General features: G+C 40.7%; 1 protein-coding gene across 3 annotated transcripts in view; it reads left to right on the top strand.

The window, feature by feature from the left end:
* LOC105478741 (serine active site containing 1) overlaps positions 1-16,054 on the top strand; it is a 58,957-nt gene extending 42,903 nt beyond the window's left edge. For 2 of the 3 annotated variants that reach the window (XM_011736355.3, XM_011736353.3), the window contains exons 10-16: positions 4,262-4,412; positions 5,682-5,823; positions 7,328-7,422; positions 8,848-8,945; positions 10,492-10,674; positions 12,167-12,310; positions 14,253-14,643. In XM_011736355.3, coding sequence (XP_011734657.1) covers positions 4,262-4,412; positions 5,682-5,823; positions 7,328-7,422; positions 8,848-8,945; positions 10,492-10,674; positions 12,167-12,310; positions 14,253-14,389 — 950 coding nt within the window. In that variant the 3' untranslated portion in view covers positions 14,390-14,643. Of the gene's footprint in view, positions 1-4,261; positions 4,413-5,681; positions 5,824-7,327; positions 7,423-8,847; positions 8,946-10,491; positions 10,675-12,166; positions 12,311-14,252 lie in introns of all 3 variants that reach the window. The other variant, XM_011736354.2, reaches the window with a different exon arrangement.
* The last annotated feature ends 790 nt before the right edge of the window (positions 16,055-16,844 follow it).

The raw sequence follows: 16,844 nt of genomic DNA, 5'->3' as shown, positions 1-16,844 counted from the left end.
CCATTCTCCTGCCTCAGCCTCCTGAGTAGCTGGGACTACAGGCGCCCGCCACTGCGCCCGGCTAATTTTTTGTATTTTTAGTAGAGACGGGGTTTCACCGTGGTCTCGATCTCCTGACCTTGTGATCCGCCCGCCTCGGCCTCCCAAAGTGCTGGGATTACAGGCGTGAGCCACCGCGCCCGGCCTGTCCTTTTTTATTCTTATCTTTTTCTGGAACTTCTATTATAGATATTAGATCTCTTTTTTTCTGTTCTGCAGGTTACTGAGATTCTATTCATTACGTTTCAGTTTTTTCCTCTGTGCTTTACTTTGGATGATTTCTATTGAGCTATCTATAGGTTCATTGATGAAGTGGAGACTAAGGGATTCAAAGCAGGACAAAGACCTGATCAAATCAGTATCTTGCTATAGAAAAAAAAATCACTCTTCTCTGAAACTTCGGTCTACCCCAAGTCTTCAGTCCTCTTATCTCCTGGACAGCCCACTCATCACCTTGGCCTCAATTACATGACCTTCTCATCTTCATTGACTTCTTGCTCTGCTCCTGAGCTGTCTAGTACTCTACTCCTAAGTCATACATTGAACCTAGTCACTGCCTGAAACCACTTCACCTAAAAATCAGCCCTGAGAACATCCTTGTTTCATTCAAGCTTGGTTTGCATCTACCCCATAAGGACTGGTTCTCTTCTCTATTGAAATCTTCTATCCACAGACCCCTTTATCCTCTCCCAATCCATCACTCTTTTTTATTCTTTATTTCCTCCCTGAACCCAGCTTATATTCCGTGGTCTGTTATTTCAGAAACATTTTTGCCAGTACCTACAACTCACTTTCCCTTTGATCCTGTTAGCAGTCTCTTGGTCAAGACCTTGATGAAACCTACTGCCTGCTTACTCTGTGGCTGAACGTGGGATCATTGCAGATTGGTTGTCAGCATGCTTATGAGATCGCAAATTAAAGAACCTTCAGTATTGCTCAGCAATTATGTTTCTCCAATCAACATGCCTTAACATTCTTAGCGATGACTATTGTAAACCTTCTCCAAGTTCCTTAAACCTTCCACATATTCTTTCCTCTCAGAGGGTGACTTCTCCTCCTACTTTACTGAGACAATTGAAGCCTTAAAAGGAATTTTCTCACTAACAAAAACCAACCCTGTTCTTTCCTTTTCGTGATAATAGGAAGAGCGACACCTCTTTTATAAGGCCTCCAGCCATGTTTGGGCCTGTCTCCTTTCACAGTCTCAGGAATGTATACTTTTTTCTGGTCTCATGGTCAGCTGCTGCCTCATAGCTGGACCCTCTGATCACATACATTGGAGGAAGATGTGAAAAACATTATCTGCATCCCCTATAACATCCTCTCCTCCCTGTTATAGCTAAACTCCTGAAAGAGTTACCTACATATACCTTCTTTTTGCTCAGTCTTCATTACTTCTCAATACTCCAATTTGAATTCTGCTACCTTGCCCTGTGTTTTTTTCTTTTTAGGCATCCTGTGTCTTTCCCTGTTTTTATATATTTATGTATCAATCTTAGTATCAGATCTGCAGATTTTTGCCTTCAGATTTACAAAAGTTGGAAGCAACTTAAATGTCTGCCAATAGGAATGAATAGTGGTTAAACAATGGCGTACTCAAGTGACGTTAATACTGTAGTTCAAAGGAATGAAGTTGATATGTATAGAGAGCTCTCCAAGACATATTGCTGAAGTACAGTCACAGAACAGTAGTATGATTCCATTTAGGTTTCAAAAAGTGCGTATGGAGCTACATTTTTTTTTCTTTTTCTTTGAGACAGAGTCTCACTCTGTTGCCCAGGCTGGAGTGCAGTGGCGCTATCTTGGCTCACTGCAACCTCCTCCTCTCGGGTTTAAGTGATTCTCATGCCTCAGCCTTCTGAGTCGCTGGGATTACAGGTGCCCACCACCACACCTGGCTGCTTTTGTAATTTTAATAGAAATGGGGTTTCACATGTTGGCCAGGCTAGTCTTGAACTCCTGACCTCAAGTGATCCGCCTGCCTCAGCCTCCCAAAGTGTTGGGATTACAGGCATGAAACACCACGCCCGGCCCATTGTATATGTTTAAATTATAGATATATGACTATATTTTTCAAAAGAGTGTCCACCAAACTTCTACCTTTCATTACTCTGAGGATGTAAATGGAGTTGGGAAATTATGGAAGTACTAAAGCAAGACTTTCATCATTAGATGCTACTTTTAGTTATTTCATTATTTTTTACAGTTAACATGTACAGACATGCATTGCTTAATAGTGGAGAAACATTCTGAGGAATGTGTCATTAGGTAGCTTTGTCACTGTGCAAACATCACAGAGTGCACTTACACAAACCTGGATGGTAGAGCCTACTCCACACCTAGGCTGTATGGGACAGCCTATTGCTCCTAGGCTCCAAACCTGTACAGCATGTTACTGTACTGAACACTGTAGACAGTTGTAACACAATGGGAAATATTTGAGTATCTAAACATAGAAAAGGCACAGCAAAAATACTGTACTACAATCTTACAGGATCACCATCGTATATGTGATTCATTGTTGACTGAAACATTATGTGGTGCATGAGTGCATGCAGATGTTATGTAATTTTAAAATGCTCAATGTTAAAGAAAGACGTAGGTTTTCCAAAGGGCATTTGGTATTTTTCAAAGGTGGAGGTATCTTGGACATTGTGAACATATTTTGTCAACTGAAAAAAGCCAGAGATGGCTTGTGCCATGCTTTTTCTTGTGACTTCATTAAAAATAAAGCCATATTTTCATTTATTTATTTATTTATTTTTTTGAGACGGAGTCTCGCTCTGTCGCCCAGGCTGGAGTGCTGTGGCCGGATCTCAGCTCACTGCAAGCTCCGCCTCCCGGGTTCCCGCCATTCTCCTGCCTCAGCCTCCCGAGTAGCTGGGACTACAGGCGCCCGCCACCTCGCCCGGCTAGTTTTTTGTATTTTTTAGTAGAGACGGGGTTTCACCGTGTTAGCCAGGATGGTCTTGATCTCCTGACCTTGTGATCCGCCCGTTTCGGCCTCCCAAAGTGCTGGGATTACAGGCTTGAGCCACCGCGCCCGGCCCATATTTTCATATATACCAATAACATACTTGTCTATCTTTATAGATAGAATTTTTAAATATTCTTATTTTATTATTTTAAAATCTTTAACAGATTTTGAAGAGGAATCTTCTGATGTTATAAATTTGAATATTGTTAAGTACTGAGTCTGAAGCTTCTTTTAGGTTATTAAATACTGGCTTCCCATCATCACAGTGACTCAACACTTTTGTCTTAAAGAGTGGGAGAAGGGCATGGGGACAGCTGTCGGGTATTGAGTGCCTGCTGGGCCTAGGCCCATGGTTTTCACATACATTAGTTTATTAAAACCTTCCTCTAGCTCAGTTGCTAAATAACTTGACTGAGGTTCCAGAGCAAGTAAGCAGGGAGCAGAAATGTGAGTCCAAGTCTAACTTCAAGGCCCATGTTCTGCTTTATTTAAATTAAATAAATTATATAAATAAATAGATTTTCACTGTACTTCAGAAAATAGATAAAGCAAAAAAAGCTAAACGTACCTTTTTTTACAGAGCCCTCTTCCACCCTACCTCTCTCCTAAGAGGTAATGACTTTATAAGTTTGGTGTATAGATCTTTATGTGTTTGTGTGTGTGTGTGTGCACATATACTTTTATACATATTTGTGTATATAAAGTTTTAAAAACAAAAACATTAAAAAAAAGAAATCATAGTATTATCCATGCATTTTCTGTTTGCCTCCCTTTAAAAAATGTTTTTTCCTTCCTGATCTCCAGATTCTAACAAGAGTTTTGTGTGTCAAATTCATTATTAAGAAATAATTTCCTCATTTGTATGAAGGGGTATTACTGACTGCTGGTCAGGATGAAATAACTAGTATTGAGTTTCATAATTCTTGTTAAAAGCAAAACATCATGGTATTTTGTTCACTTTTGTGAACACCTCTATAATTGCTATTAGTGTTAGGTTTTCTATATAAGAAAATGGCTCTTGAAGCCCTCTTTCCTTCTTTGAGGTCCCTTAAGGGGTATGTGGGTGGCATTGTGCCACAGGTCTCAGAGGATCACAGGGGAGAATGGGGTTGGAGTGGTCGGACTTCTCTGCCAAGGACAGACACGCGAGGTTTGCCTTTCTCCCATCACATTCAGTTTGAAACTTCTCTCTACGGTCTGCGATGGATTCACATCAGTATTTAGGATACGTGTACTTTTCACCAGGCTGGGTGTCCATCATGGCAGAAGCAATGAAATCTGACCGCATTATGGAGGCCTCACACGCTGCCAGAATCCTGGCAAATCTAGATCGAGAAACTGTGCAAGAAAAATATCAGGATGGCGTGTATGTGCTGCATCCCCAGTATCGAACAAGGTAAGGGAGCAGAAGAGAGTCACTTTGTCCCCTTTGGGAATGTGAAGGCTAGAGACCTCAAATTTTTAACTTATTTCTGCATAATTCAGATAAGTTAAATACCTTATAAGTCAAATATCTTATTTACTAAAATAATTTGTCTACTGTAACCTCAGAAGAATTGGAGGTTGTCATGAAAAGCATGTGAACTAGCTAAATTATTGTGGTTATTTTACAAAGGGCTTCCCTTCAGGTAGATTGAATTCACCTTTGATAATGCGTCACACTTAAACTTTGAAATACATATCTCCTTTGGTTCAAGGCATTTTCACTTAGATCCGAGTTAATAACTGATTTGGATTGTAGAAGTCAGCTGACCAGGAAGGAGACAAAACATTGTCTTATGTGGCAACCAAATTAGCATGGACCTAGAACTCAAGGGACTGGAGAAAGTTTATACTTAGTTATAAAAGGATGCATTGGAAGGAATAAGTTGTAATCAGTTTGACTCATGCCCCTTTTTAAGGTTATTTGTGGTCATTATATCTAGTTCTATAATTGCTAAGACAATAAATATAGAAGGGACCACACTGAAAAAATAACATATTTCTTGGTTTTCTTAGGGCACTTTACAAAAAATACCTCAGACAATAGCAAAAACTTCCTTTAAATTAAAAAATGAATTACCTGGTTAATTACAATTTGTAAATAAAATATTATGGTAATGTATTTTATATGTGCATTGCATAATTGTATGTGTACTGTAAATAGCTTGCAACTAACATACTATCTACAATTTTTAATGGGTCATATGCAACGAGTGAATGTTACTTTGAAATCTCATTTTATAAGTATTAGTTTCCTTAACACATTTTCAAAAATCTCTTTTATATATACTGACTTTGAAACTGTTATTAGCACGTTCTTCTTTAATTTCTTAAATACTTTTATTGATTTGTAGAATATTCTCAATTGGAAGTCTTTAGAGGGTAATCTGACTATGACATCTGTCAGTTGATTGATTGCTAAGCTCATTACAATTGATTGTGGTTGGTCTGCCTGATTAGAAAAGTCTCCATTTTTAGAGAACAGTGAACATGCTTCATGTATGTCTATGCCAAAGTTCCTTCTAGGGTTTCTCAGCAAACCTGTGCTTATAAAGCTTGCTTGAATTCAGTTTTATATCACATAAACCTGCTAAAGCACCATCCACAGAGAATGCTGTGTAGATTCTTACCAAAGCAGTAATGCATTTATTCCACTTCTTTTTAAAACTCTCTCCCCTATTAGTCAGCCCATTAAAGCAGATGTCCTTTTTATTCATGGCCTTATGGGAGCAGCATTCAAAACATGGCGCCAGCAGGACAGTGAGCAGGCTGTAATTGAAAAGCCTATGGAGGAGGAAGACAGATACACAACGTGTTGGCCCAAGGTAAGGGAGTCACTGACTCTGGCCCTGGTTGCTGGGGCCCTGATTGTGACTTGCTTGTTTTTCTCTTTGTACGGGGATTTTTTTTCCATGCAGTTCTTCTTTCCCTTAGGGAGATTTGTAGTATGTTATGACAACAACTGGGCTTGTCACCCTATCTTGTATAATTTCCGTTTGGGGTGCAGTATATGACTCTAAAAACATTAAGTAAAAAATAGGGGTAAGAGCCAGTAATAGTTCACTTTTGTTGTAATACAAAAATAACATAACCATACTTATATTTATAATAGGTACCTAATTCTATGACCTTAATAATTATAAAAATAGAAAGTCTTTGAAGAAGTAATTATACTTTGCATTTCTTTCTTTTTTTTTTCTTTTTTTTTTTTTCTGAGATGGGGGTCTCACTTTGTCACCCAGGCTGGAGTTCAGTGGTGCGATCTTAGTGCACTGCAACCTCCACCTCCCAGGCTCAAACAGTCGTCCCCTCAGCCTCCTGAGTAGCTGGAACCACAGGCACATGCCACTATGCCTGGCTCATTTATAATTTACATTTCTTTGATATTATTTCTCCCAAAGAACCTTAATTCTGGAATGAATTCATTGAATGGAATTTATCTAAAGCTCATTAAAAGTGATGCCGGCTGGGCGCGGTGGCTCAAGCCTCTAATCCCAGCACTTTGGGAGGCTGAGATGGGCGGATCATGAGGTCACGAGATCGAGACCATCCTGGCTAACATGGTGAAACCCCGTCTCTATTAAAAAAATACAAAAAAAAAAAAAACTAGCCGGGCGTGGTGGCGGGCGCCTGTAGTCCCAGCTACTCGGGAGGCTGAGGCAGGAGAATGGCGTGAACCTGGGAGGCGGAGCTTGCAGTGAGCTGAGATCCGGCCACTGCACTCTAGCCTGGGCGACAGAGCGAGACTCCGTCTCAAAAAAAAAAAAAAAAAAAAAGTGATGCTGCATGTATGTGTGAATAGTTTCTAGGGCATTGTTCCATTACTACTTACTGTCTTTCACAAAGGCTTATCAAGTAGAAGAATGCTTTGCGCTTTCCGGTGGCACTAAAGCACAGAGATGATGGTAGACCTAGGGTACACAGAGATAGAACTGTGACCATTATTATTAGTGTCTCTGAATTCTCAGATCCAAAATCTGTCAGACTATGCCATCTGTCCTGAGAGATAGCATTCTACTAAATTCTTTCAAAAAGCCAGTTTGATATAGACTTTAAAACAGGCCTTGCTTTTGGCTATAGTGGGTTAAAATTGGAAATATTCTCTTGAAACCTTCATTGGCCTTATGCTATAAATACTGGTACCACTTCAAGACCAGAGACATAAAAAGATAAAATGCTGGAATTGTTTTTACAGTACCTTCAAAACTTATTCCGGTGCTATCTTTAGGTATATTGCAATAGGCCTTTAGTTGTAAATTTCATGTACTAGGCAGTAATTGCAGTGGTGGAGATTCATACTTGTTCTCACATATGTTTTATTTTACTTAGACATGGTTAGCAAAAGACTGTCCTGCTCTCCGAATTATATCTGTGGAGTATGACACCACCCTCAGCGACTGGAGAGCAAGGTGCCCTATGGAAAGGTAACAGAGGCGACTTTTAGACCAGGAGGACAGGGAAGAATTCAGGCCGCAAGTTTAGGTCCTCTTGGATGGGAAGTGATTTTAATTTTTTGATGCGACAGACAGGATTTTCTTATGAAAAACAAACCTAATCTTTTTTCTCTTCCTTCTAGAAGGAGTTTGCTCTCAATAAGCAGTGGAATAGGAGAAGGCTTAGGTATATCATCAGTGGTGGGCTCCTAACATGGTTTATTTACAACTGTTCTAATAGTTGAGGATCATGGATTCTCTAACAAAGTCTCCTTTTCTATGAGAAGTAAAAGTGATGTTTTTTGTTCTTGTGTCCACAATCATACTGGCTAAAGGAAGCAAAGAGAAAGATGCTGAGAAATATCAGCTGCTATATCCCTTGTATGTCGTCTGTGCCAGTTGTATACATGGAAAGGAGTGCTCGATTTCAGAGTTACTGGATGAGAGTAGCCAGATCCTACCTTTGATTTGCTATGCAGTCTTAGACCAGTCAGTTAACTTGTCTGGGAAGCTTTGTCTACAGATTAAGAGAGTTGGTCTAAATCAGTGTTACCAAACTGCTTTCTGAATGGACCTCCCGTAGGTGCCCAAGAAGGGTGTCAAGGTGAGCAGGCAAGACCCTAGGTCTCCCTCCCCATTTCACCCAGAGGAGCTCTGGAGAACCTTTATTTTGAAGAAATGTGTCTGCAGATAAACAGTTTGAAACTACCAGACTAGATAGTTTTGAAGTTCCTCTTTAGTTTAAAAATTACTTATTTCAAATTCTGATTCTAATAGCATCCTGTTTATGCTAGTTACAAAAGCATGCATTGGAAGGAATAAATTCTAATGAACTTGACTCATTCTAGTGTTTCTAAATAGCATCCTAGTATTTCTAAAGAATAAACCAAAATTATGAAAGTTTAATATTTTTGCAGCCTAACTACCAGTAGAGAGACCACAGTCTTTGGTGATATCCTTGAATGAGAAAGGACATATCCTAAGTGTTGAGGGGCAGTTGCAGGGAGATTCAAGTTTGACCTGAAAAAATTGCCTGACACAATGCTCCAACAATGTTCATGTAGTAAATGAGTGGCCTGTTCTGGGCTTAGATATTCCTAATTATGCCAATGTTAATAAGTTACAATAGAGAATGAACAATTTCAGGAATTGAGCCGAGAGATCCCAGGCGTGGTGGCTCATGCCTGTTATCCTAGTGCTTTGGGAGGCTGAGGTGGGAGGATTGCTTGAGGCCGTGAGTTCAAGAAGAGAGAATAGGGGTATTTTATATTGAGCAGAGAGAAGGGGGTATTTCTAACTCTAAAGGTAGTATGTAGTGTTGGTCCTATAGACAAAAGTTCTTAACTCTAAAAATTAGACAGCAAATTGAGGGGATCAATAGCCTCGTGTCATGCCTGCTGTTTTTGTTTTGTTCAGAAAGTCCATTGCATTCAGAAGCAACGAACTTCTTAGGAAGCTCAGAGCTGCTGGTGTTGGGGATAGGCCGGTGGTTTGGATATCACATAGCATGGGAGGTAAGTGTGGCTTCAACTTTGTGAAGTGGCCATTGTGATGTTATTTTCAGCCACTGTGGCCAACCTAAAGTTATTGTGTCTTTCCGTTTTACTTAATAGTGGCCCCCTTGCCCCCCGCTAAATTAATCTGTGTAGCTATAGCTAGGACTTTTAAAATTACTACTCTTCTTCCATGCTGTTCCTTTCTCTAGAAAGGGGCAATCTGTTCCAAACCATCTAAGAGGGATGTGGGTTTGACAGTGTAGTGCTTTCACATAGCAGTAATGAATAAACATGAGAAGCAGTAATGAATAAACATGAGAAGCAGTCCATTTCATATACACCCACCTCATCAACATGCCTCAGCATTCCTGGGGGGCCCCAGGGTGCCCCTTTATTCTTTCTGCTCCCCCTCACCATTGCAGAATCTATGGTCACTTTAGTGCCCACAGTCCCAAACCCTGGGTGCCTGCTCACACCAGGCTCAGAGCTGCTGAGGTGCAGGTGTGATCAAGTGTCTGTTCTTGGGGTCCTAGTGGTTGCTTATGGAACTGCCTCCCCTGCGTGCGACTCCCCCAGTCCAGTTTGAGATTTTCACCACCCACCTTGCAGAAGGCCTTTCTGCAGCCCGTGGCCTAGTTTATCTGTTGAAGCACTCAGGATTGCCTCTGAGATGGGGCTTTTTGCTAAGACAAAGGTGGGTGTAGCCCTTTGTGTCCTTAAAGACCCACTGTCATCATCTTTGAGATCTTTGTGTTTCATTATGGGTTCCAAAGCCAGGGCAGGGAGATGAAAGAAAAGGTGCCTTCAGAGGAACAGTTGCCATGAAAGCTGTGTTCTCCATGGGGGACTGTGTGCTGTGGAATAATAGCACCGTCCTGACAGTGTGGTCATCAGCGGACTGCCATGGCAGGCTGAGAGACCAGCCACACCACACTCACGACCTGAGGGAGCTCCCAGCTGGGCATACCTCATGTTTCTGCAGTGGGACAGTAGATCCTGTCAGACGAGGATCTGCCCTACAAATGAGTTTCTAGACTCTTACCTGTTTGTAGGCTTGCACTGTAAGGATCAGGAGTATTATTAAATGTTTTAAGGCCTTATTTCTTACACTACTGTATGGAGAATTTTTTTTTTTTTTTTTTTTTTGAGACTGAGTCTGGCTCTGTTGCCCAGGCTGGAGTGCAGTGGCTGGATCTCAGCTCACTGCAAGCTCCGCCTCCCGGGTTTACACCATTCTCCTGCCTCAGCCTCCGGAGTAGCTGGGACTACAGGTGCCCGCCACCTTGCCCGGCTAGTTTTTTGTATTTTTTAGTAGAGACGGGGTTTCCCCGTGTTAGCCAGGATGGTCTCGATCTCCTGACCTCGTGATCCGCCCGTCTCAGCCTCCCAAAGTGCTGGGATTACAGGCTTGAGCCACTGCGCCCGGCTCGGAGAATTGTTTAAACCATTTTTTAAAAGAAAGCATCTCTTTTTATGTATTTCTTGTTTGGCCTTTTCTTTTTTTACAGTAACAGAGGGAAGGAAAATAGCTTATGCATTGTTTATCTTCCTTGTCTGTGGCTAGGTCTTCTCGTCAAAAAGATGCTGTTGGAAGCCTCTAAGAAGCCAGAAATGAGTGCTGTTATCAACAATACCAGAGGAATAATTTTTTATAGTGTCCCTCATCATGGATCACATTTGGCTGAATACTCTGTTAATATTCGCTATCTTCTCTTTCCCTCTTTGGAAGTCAAAGAACTCAGCAAGGGTAATACTTTCTGTCATAAAGGAAATTGGGGTTATATTAACATCACTTATACAGAGAAGAAGAAAAAGTTTCTTCCCTGAATATATTATCTCATTTTATAATTTGTATATAATTGTGTTTAGACTATTCATGGAAATTTTGGGTTGGGCTTGATTTTTCTTTGATAACTTCTCATTTTTTTTTTTCTTTTTTTTGAGACGGAGTCTTGCTCTGTCACCCAGGCTGGAGTGCAGTGGCGAGATCTTGGCTAACTGCAAGCTCCGCCTCCCGGGTTCACGCCATTCTCTGGCCTCAGCCTCCCAAGTAGCTGGGACTACAGGCGCCCGGCACCAAGCCCGGCTAATTTTTTTTATATTTTTAGTAGAGATGGGGTTTCACCGTGTTAGCCAGGATGGCCTCGACCTTCTGACCTTGTGATCCACCCGCCTTGGCCTCCCAAAGTGCTGGGATTACAGGCGTGAGCCATGGCACCCAGCCTCATTTTGTTCTTAAGCCATTATTTACTCAAGCATTGCAATAATTTTAATATTATCTTAAATACTTAACATTAGAAAAATCACGTTTTGCTTTTAAGTATTATTCCAAATTACCAATAAATGGCTTTTTTCCCCATGAGTGGAGAATCATCAACTGTTAAAATGTAAATGAAACTTTGAGATTGTGAGCATTAATTTTAAAGTACTCTATTTGGTTTGCTTAATAAGCAGTTTTCTCTCTGGAACACCTGTTAATCAGAATTTCGACTCCCTGGCTCGAGCCTAAATATACCAGGTGTCTTTTTGCTCCTATTTTCTCTTTGTTCTACTTTATGGAGAATCTCTTGATTTCTTCGAAACCTTCTGTTGGACTTTCCTTTCATGGAGTAAGATTTTGTTTTCCACATGCGCCTTCTTTCCTGTGCCCTGGTGGTTCTGCACTCATGGCCTCTTCTTCTTTTGTGGCTTATCTTTTCAAATAATTCTAAAGATCCTAAGTAGAAGCTTTGTGAGTTCCCTTCTATTCCTCATCTAGCTGTTTTTTTCTGTGGCCAGCTTTTCTGTTTGCTTATTTGATCCATCTCTTTTAGGTCATAGGCCTATCTGGTGCCTCTTGGTTGCTCTTTCATATGTGAGGGTGAGGGATGGGAAGGGACAGGCACTCTGTGATTGTAGACAGGCTTTGTTGATGGGAGGCTGGGCTTTGGGGTGGGTGTAGCGGTACCATCATCACTGGAGGACCCCTGCGGTCCCACACACCAGACTGCCCCGGGAACTGCTTCCTGCCCCCAGTAATGTGGTAAAACCTCTCCTGCTGCTGACTGTCCTGTCAGTTCTTGGTTTTAGCTTTTTCCTTGAATCTGAATGACTTCTTGTCAGGGGAGAAAATAAACGTTTACTCAAGCCTCCATCTTGAATCAGAATTCTAATTTCCTCTCTAAATTTGAAAGATTAATGCATTTTATTATGAATTAGATAAACAACTTGTCACAGTCTTGTTCTGTATAATTTTATAGATTCTCCTGCACTTAAAACACTGCAAGATGACTTTCTGGAGTTTGCTAAAGATCAAAACTTCCAGGTGCTGAATTTTGTGGAAACACTACCAACCTACATTGGCAGCATGATTAAGCTCCATGTGGTGCCTGTGGAATCAGCAGGTATTCACTCTTTTGAAACTTGTTGGCTGTTAGATGCTTAATTGTACCTAGCATTTACTTGTAAATAGCAATTTTTATATCCAGGTTCTCAGTTTTAGGAGATAGTTTATGAAGATCTAGATTTGAATTCTTTTATTCTTTTCAGCAATAGATTAAAATTTCTCTGTAAACATATAACCCGGGCATTACCTCTCCCTGCCCTTTATGTAACTGATTAGATGAGAAGGGTTAATTGGCTAACTCTAAGTTAGGCATCAACAGTGAACTCTATTTCAGTAAAGAAAGAAACAAAGCTCTTCTATTAGCTAGATTGAAAGGGGCATTTATTTAATAGACTTATATTTACATGCAGAACCCTTAAGAAAATCAACTAAAAGTGTGGAAGTTTTCATAAATAGAAGATCCATGGGGAATAGTAAAGCTCCAGAAATATTCCAATGGGAAAAACTAGTGTTGAAATACAATCTCTTCATGATCCTGGGGTTGAGGGAAATGGCCAATGCCAGCTCTCTACTGTCATATAATGTATTATAGATTCTTTGAGGGAGGAGCCCAGATCTTAACTGTTTTCATAGACTCCTCTATTACTCTGTACATAGTAGATATCCCATGCATTTCACCACCTGAATTGCTTTTGCCTCACCTGGCCACGTCTTCAGCTTGCCCGTTATCTCTGGGAACCCCTTTCTTACCGCCTCTGAGGCTGGCTTAGGTGCTGTTCTGGTGGTGGCCAGCCACACTGTGGGTCCTTTAAGCTAGGGACAGCATGCATCTGGAGTGCTTGCCAGATGGTTCTTTTGTCTACATAATGAGTTTTGTCCTAACTTCATTATATGCTATCTAAATAAAATGAAAAATGTCATACTTTGTAGTAGAACTGAAAAATTTTACCTTAAAGTAATATGCTGTAGGGTAAGGAGTTACTGTTTAGTAGTTGAAGAACTTGAAGAGTTCCAAAAAACAGCTGCCAGATGTTTTTAAAAAGGACTTTGGAAGCTTGAAGCAACAGCCAAGTTTTTTGTTTTTGTTTTTAAGAGACAGGGTCTCACTTTGTCATCCAGCCTGAAGTTCAGTGGTACGATGATACCTCATTGCAGCCTCGAACTCCTGGGCTCAAGCGATCCTCCCACTTCAGCCTCCTGAGTAGCTGGGACCACAGGCGCACACCACCACACCTGTCTAATTTTTAAATTTTTGTATAGATGGGGTCTTGCTGTGTTGCCCAGGCTGATCTCAAATTCCTGACCTCAGGCAGTCCTCCTGCTTTGGCCTTCCAAAGTGCTGGGATTACTGGTTTGGGCCACTATGCTTGGCCCAAATGGAAAGTTAATATCATGGACCAGCTGCTTGGAGTGGCATAGCCTTGTCCTAATTCTGTCACCAAGAGGCTCTTCTTCCTTTATAACTACCACCTGCATTCCTCACCTAGGTGGCCTCACTAGTACCTCTTATCACTTCCACGTAGGGGGACTTTGCTAGACTGAAATATCTCAAGCACTAAATCATTTTTACCCTGAAAGTGATCATTGCGGTTTAGGTATAGAATGGATCCCATGTGAAACATTCCCATTCATTTCATCAGGACAAAGAAGCTTACTAGAAAGTTTATAACAGAAACTCTGAAGTAAGTAATAACCTACAGGTGTAAGAAGGTTTTGAAGATGCTAGTGCTCAGTCTCTGCTTGCTCTGAAATAAGGAAGTAGGCCAGAACACATATGAAAAAGTTACGGAAAGCATAAAATTATGGTTATATTGACTGAGAATCCATTCCTGCATGTTTCCTCAAATGTAGTTTAGCTACAATCAAACTTCAGGTTCCTTTAAGAGTCCCTTGTCACAAGCAAAGCAATATCTGGAACTATCTATCTGGCCCCTTTCAGTATTGTCAAGGGGAAAGCTTATATTTTTACTTAGGTTTATTGACTTTTTTGTTTTCTTCAGATTTAGGCATTGGAGATCTAATTCCTGTGGATGTTAACCATTTGAACATTTGTAAACCAAAGAAAAAGGATGCTTTTTTGTACCAGCGTACTTTACAATTCATCCGTGAAACTTTAGCCAAAGACCTTGAAAACTAACAGTTGTCCTCTTCCAATTTTCATATGTGAATTCAGTGCAAGAAACTTGGTGTTCTGTTTCTCCTTTTAAGCTCTAACCAATCATGTAAACATAGTGATCATAGCGTCAACACGGTCTGGAGTGTGTTGCAGACTACAGAACATTGTTCTCCCTTCGAGCGCTGTAAAGTATCAACCCGGCAGTGGCAGGCACAGAAGGAAAGGCTGGATTGGGCTCCTTTGGCGTAAAGAAGTCCCTGTGTGCTGCTTTATGGTTTGCGGTGTTGGGCCTGGTGACTGCTGTGAGACAGTGCCCTTTCCCATCTGTGACTTTCCCGGCGCATGCAGGAGGGGCACAGCAGGTTCTGAGGGGAGAGCTACCATTAACTCAGCTCACCATAAAAATGCCATTAAGAGAGTACCTAAAATAGAGAGAAGAATGAACTAGAACATTAAAGACTCTTGTACTTCTAGGTATTGATTTGCTCTACATTTTAAAAATGCATCAGTTTTTTAAAGTTTGAGTTTTTAGCTTTCAGTTCTACCTTTTATCTGACACATTATTACTGGTGTTAACTTCATTAGACCTATTGTCGTGTCTGGGTCAGTTCCTTGTATCTATTTTCATATTGCTGAGAACAAATCTTTTTCTTTTTCAGAAAAATTCTAGCTTATAATAATTCTTTCCAGACTGTAGTTGCCTGTGCTTGGAATTGGTCCTAGATAAGGATAAAGTAGCTAATCTATTATTGATCACAGTATGAAATAAAACTATTCTAAGCCATTAAATGAATTAGCAATTCTAAGTATCAAGATTCTCAGATTCTCTGTAACTAAATAAAGTAAACCTGTCTTCCCTGCTCATTTGGAAGTGGTATTAATTGACCTCTATAGCATGCAAGAAGTAGGAAATCGTGTTTTTTTCTTTAGAGTAAAGCATTATTGAGTTAATTTACATACCATAAGATTCACCCTATTAAATTTTACAATTCTTTTTTGTTGTTATTTAGAGACAGGGTCTCACTCTGTTGCCCAAGCTGGAGTGCAGTGGCATGATCATGGCTCACTGTAACCTCAAACTCCTGGGCTCAAGAGATCCTTTTGCTTCAGCCTCCCAAGCAGCTAGGACTACAGGTGCATGCCACCGTACCCGGCTAATTAAAAAAAAAAACAAAAAACTTTTTTATAGCGACAGGGTCTCACTGTGTTGCCCAGGTCTCAAACTCCTGGTCTCAAGCCACCCTCCTGCCTTGGCCTCTCAAAGTGCTGTGATTATAGGCCAGAGCCACTGTTCCCAGCCTTAGTTCATTGGTTTTTAGTATATAGTTCGCTGAGTTGTGCACCATCATTGCTCTCTAATTTCAGGATATTTCATCATCCCCAAAAGAACCCCATGCCCATGAGCAGTCAGTTCCCACCTCTGCTTTCCCCAGTCTGCGGTAAACACTAATCTCTTTTCTGTTTCTATGGATTTGGGGATTTTATGTAAATGGAATTGTACAATATGTGGCCCTCTCTGCCTTCCATTAGCATGTTTTCAAGGTTCATTCATGATATAGCATGTATCAGTACTTCCTTTTTATGGCCAAAATTACTCCATTGTGTGATATGCCATGTTTATCCAATCAGCTGATGGACATCTAGGTTTTGTTCGTTTTTTGTCTGTGATAAATAATGCTACCATGATCATTTGTGTACAAATTTTTGTGTGGATAGATGTTTTTGATTTTCTTCGGTGGAATTGCTGGTCAAATGGTAAGTCTATGCTTAAATTTTGAAGATGGTAGACTTTTGTAGAATGAGATAGTCAAAGCTAAAACTGGAGTACAGTATCTGAAGGTAAATGGCTCATCAATAAACCCTATCAGCATCTGATTGTTTCATATACAACAATCTAGCAAAACCCACTTATTTATTGCTGTATGTAGATATAGCAAATATGATAGTTGCTAACAACAAATGTACTATCTAATGTGGTAACATGGGAAGAAGGGGTAGATATGTTTAATACATTTTCTTTTTTTTGAGATGGAGTCTTGCTCTGTTGCCTAGGCTGGAGCACAGTGGCGTGATCTCGGCTCACTGCAACCTCCACCTCCCAGGTTCAAGCGATTCTCCTGCCTCAGCCTCCCGAGTAGCTGGGACTACAGCCACGCGCCACCACACCCAGCTAATTTTTGTATTTTAGTAGAAACGGGGTTTCACCATGTTGGCCAGGATGGTCTCGATCTCTAGACCTTGTGATCCACCTGCCTCAGCCTCCCATAATGCTGCAATTACAGGCGTGAGCCACTACACCTGGCCCTGTTTAGCACATTTTCTTGTTCTGCTTTCTGTGAGCCATGGCAGATAAACAACATTTGAAACAACTGTTCATTAATTCAGAGTAATGGAATGGAAACCCTGTTTCTTAAATTTTTAATAGAACGACGAATACAGCTGTGCTTTAAAAGTAAGATGTGGAAGAGATGTCCAG

This window comes from Macaca nemestrina, chromosome 5 (assembly GCF_043159975.1).
Source record: "Macaca nemestrina isolate mMacNem1 chromosome 5, mMacNem.hap1, whole genome shotgun sequence".
Lineage (NCBI taxonomy): Eukaryota > Metazoa > Chordata > Mammalia > Primates > Cercopithecidae > Macaca > Macaca nemestrina.
Note: the sequence above shows the minus strand (reverse complement) of the source record. Positions and strands in the feature narration are given on the sequence as shown.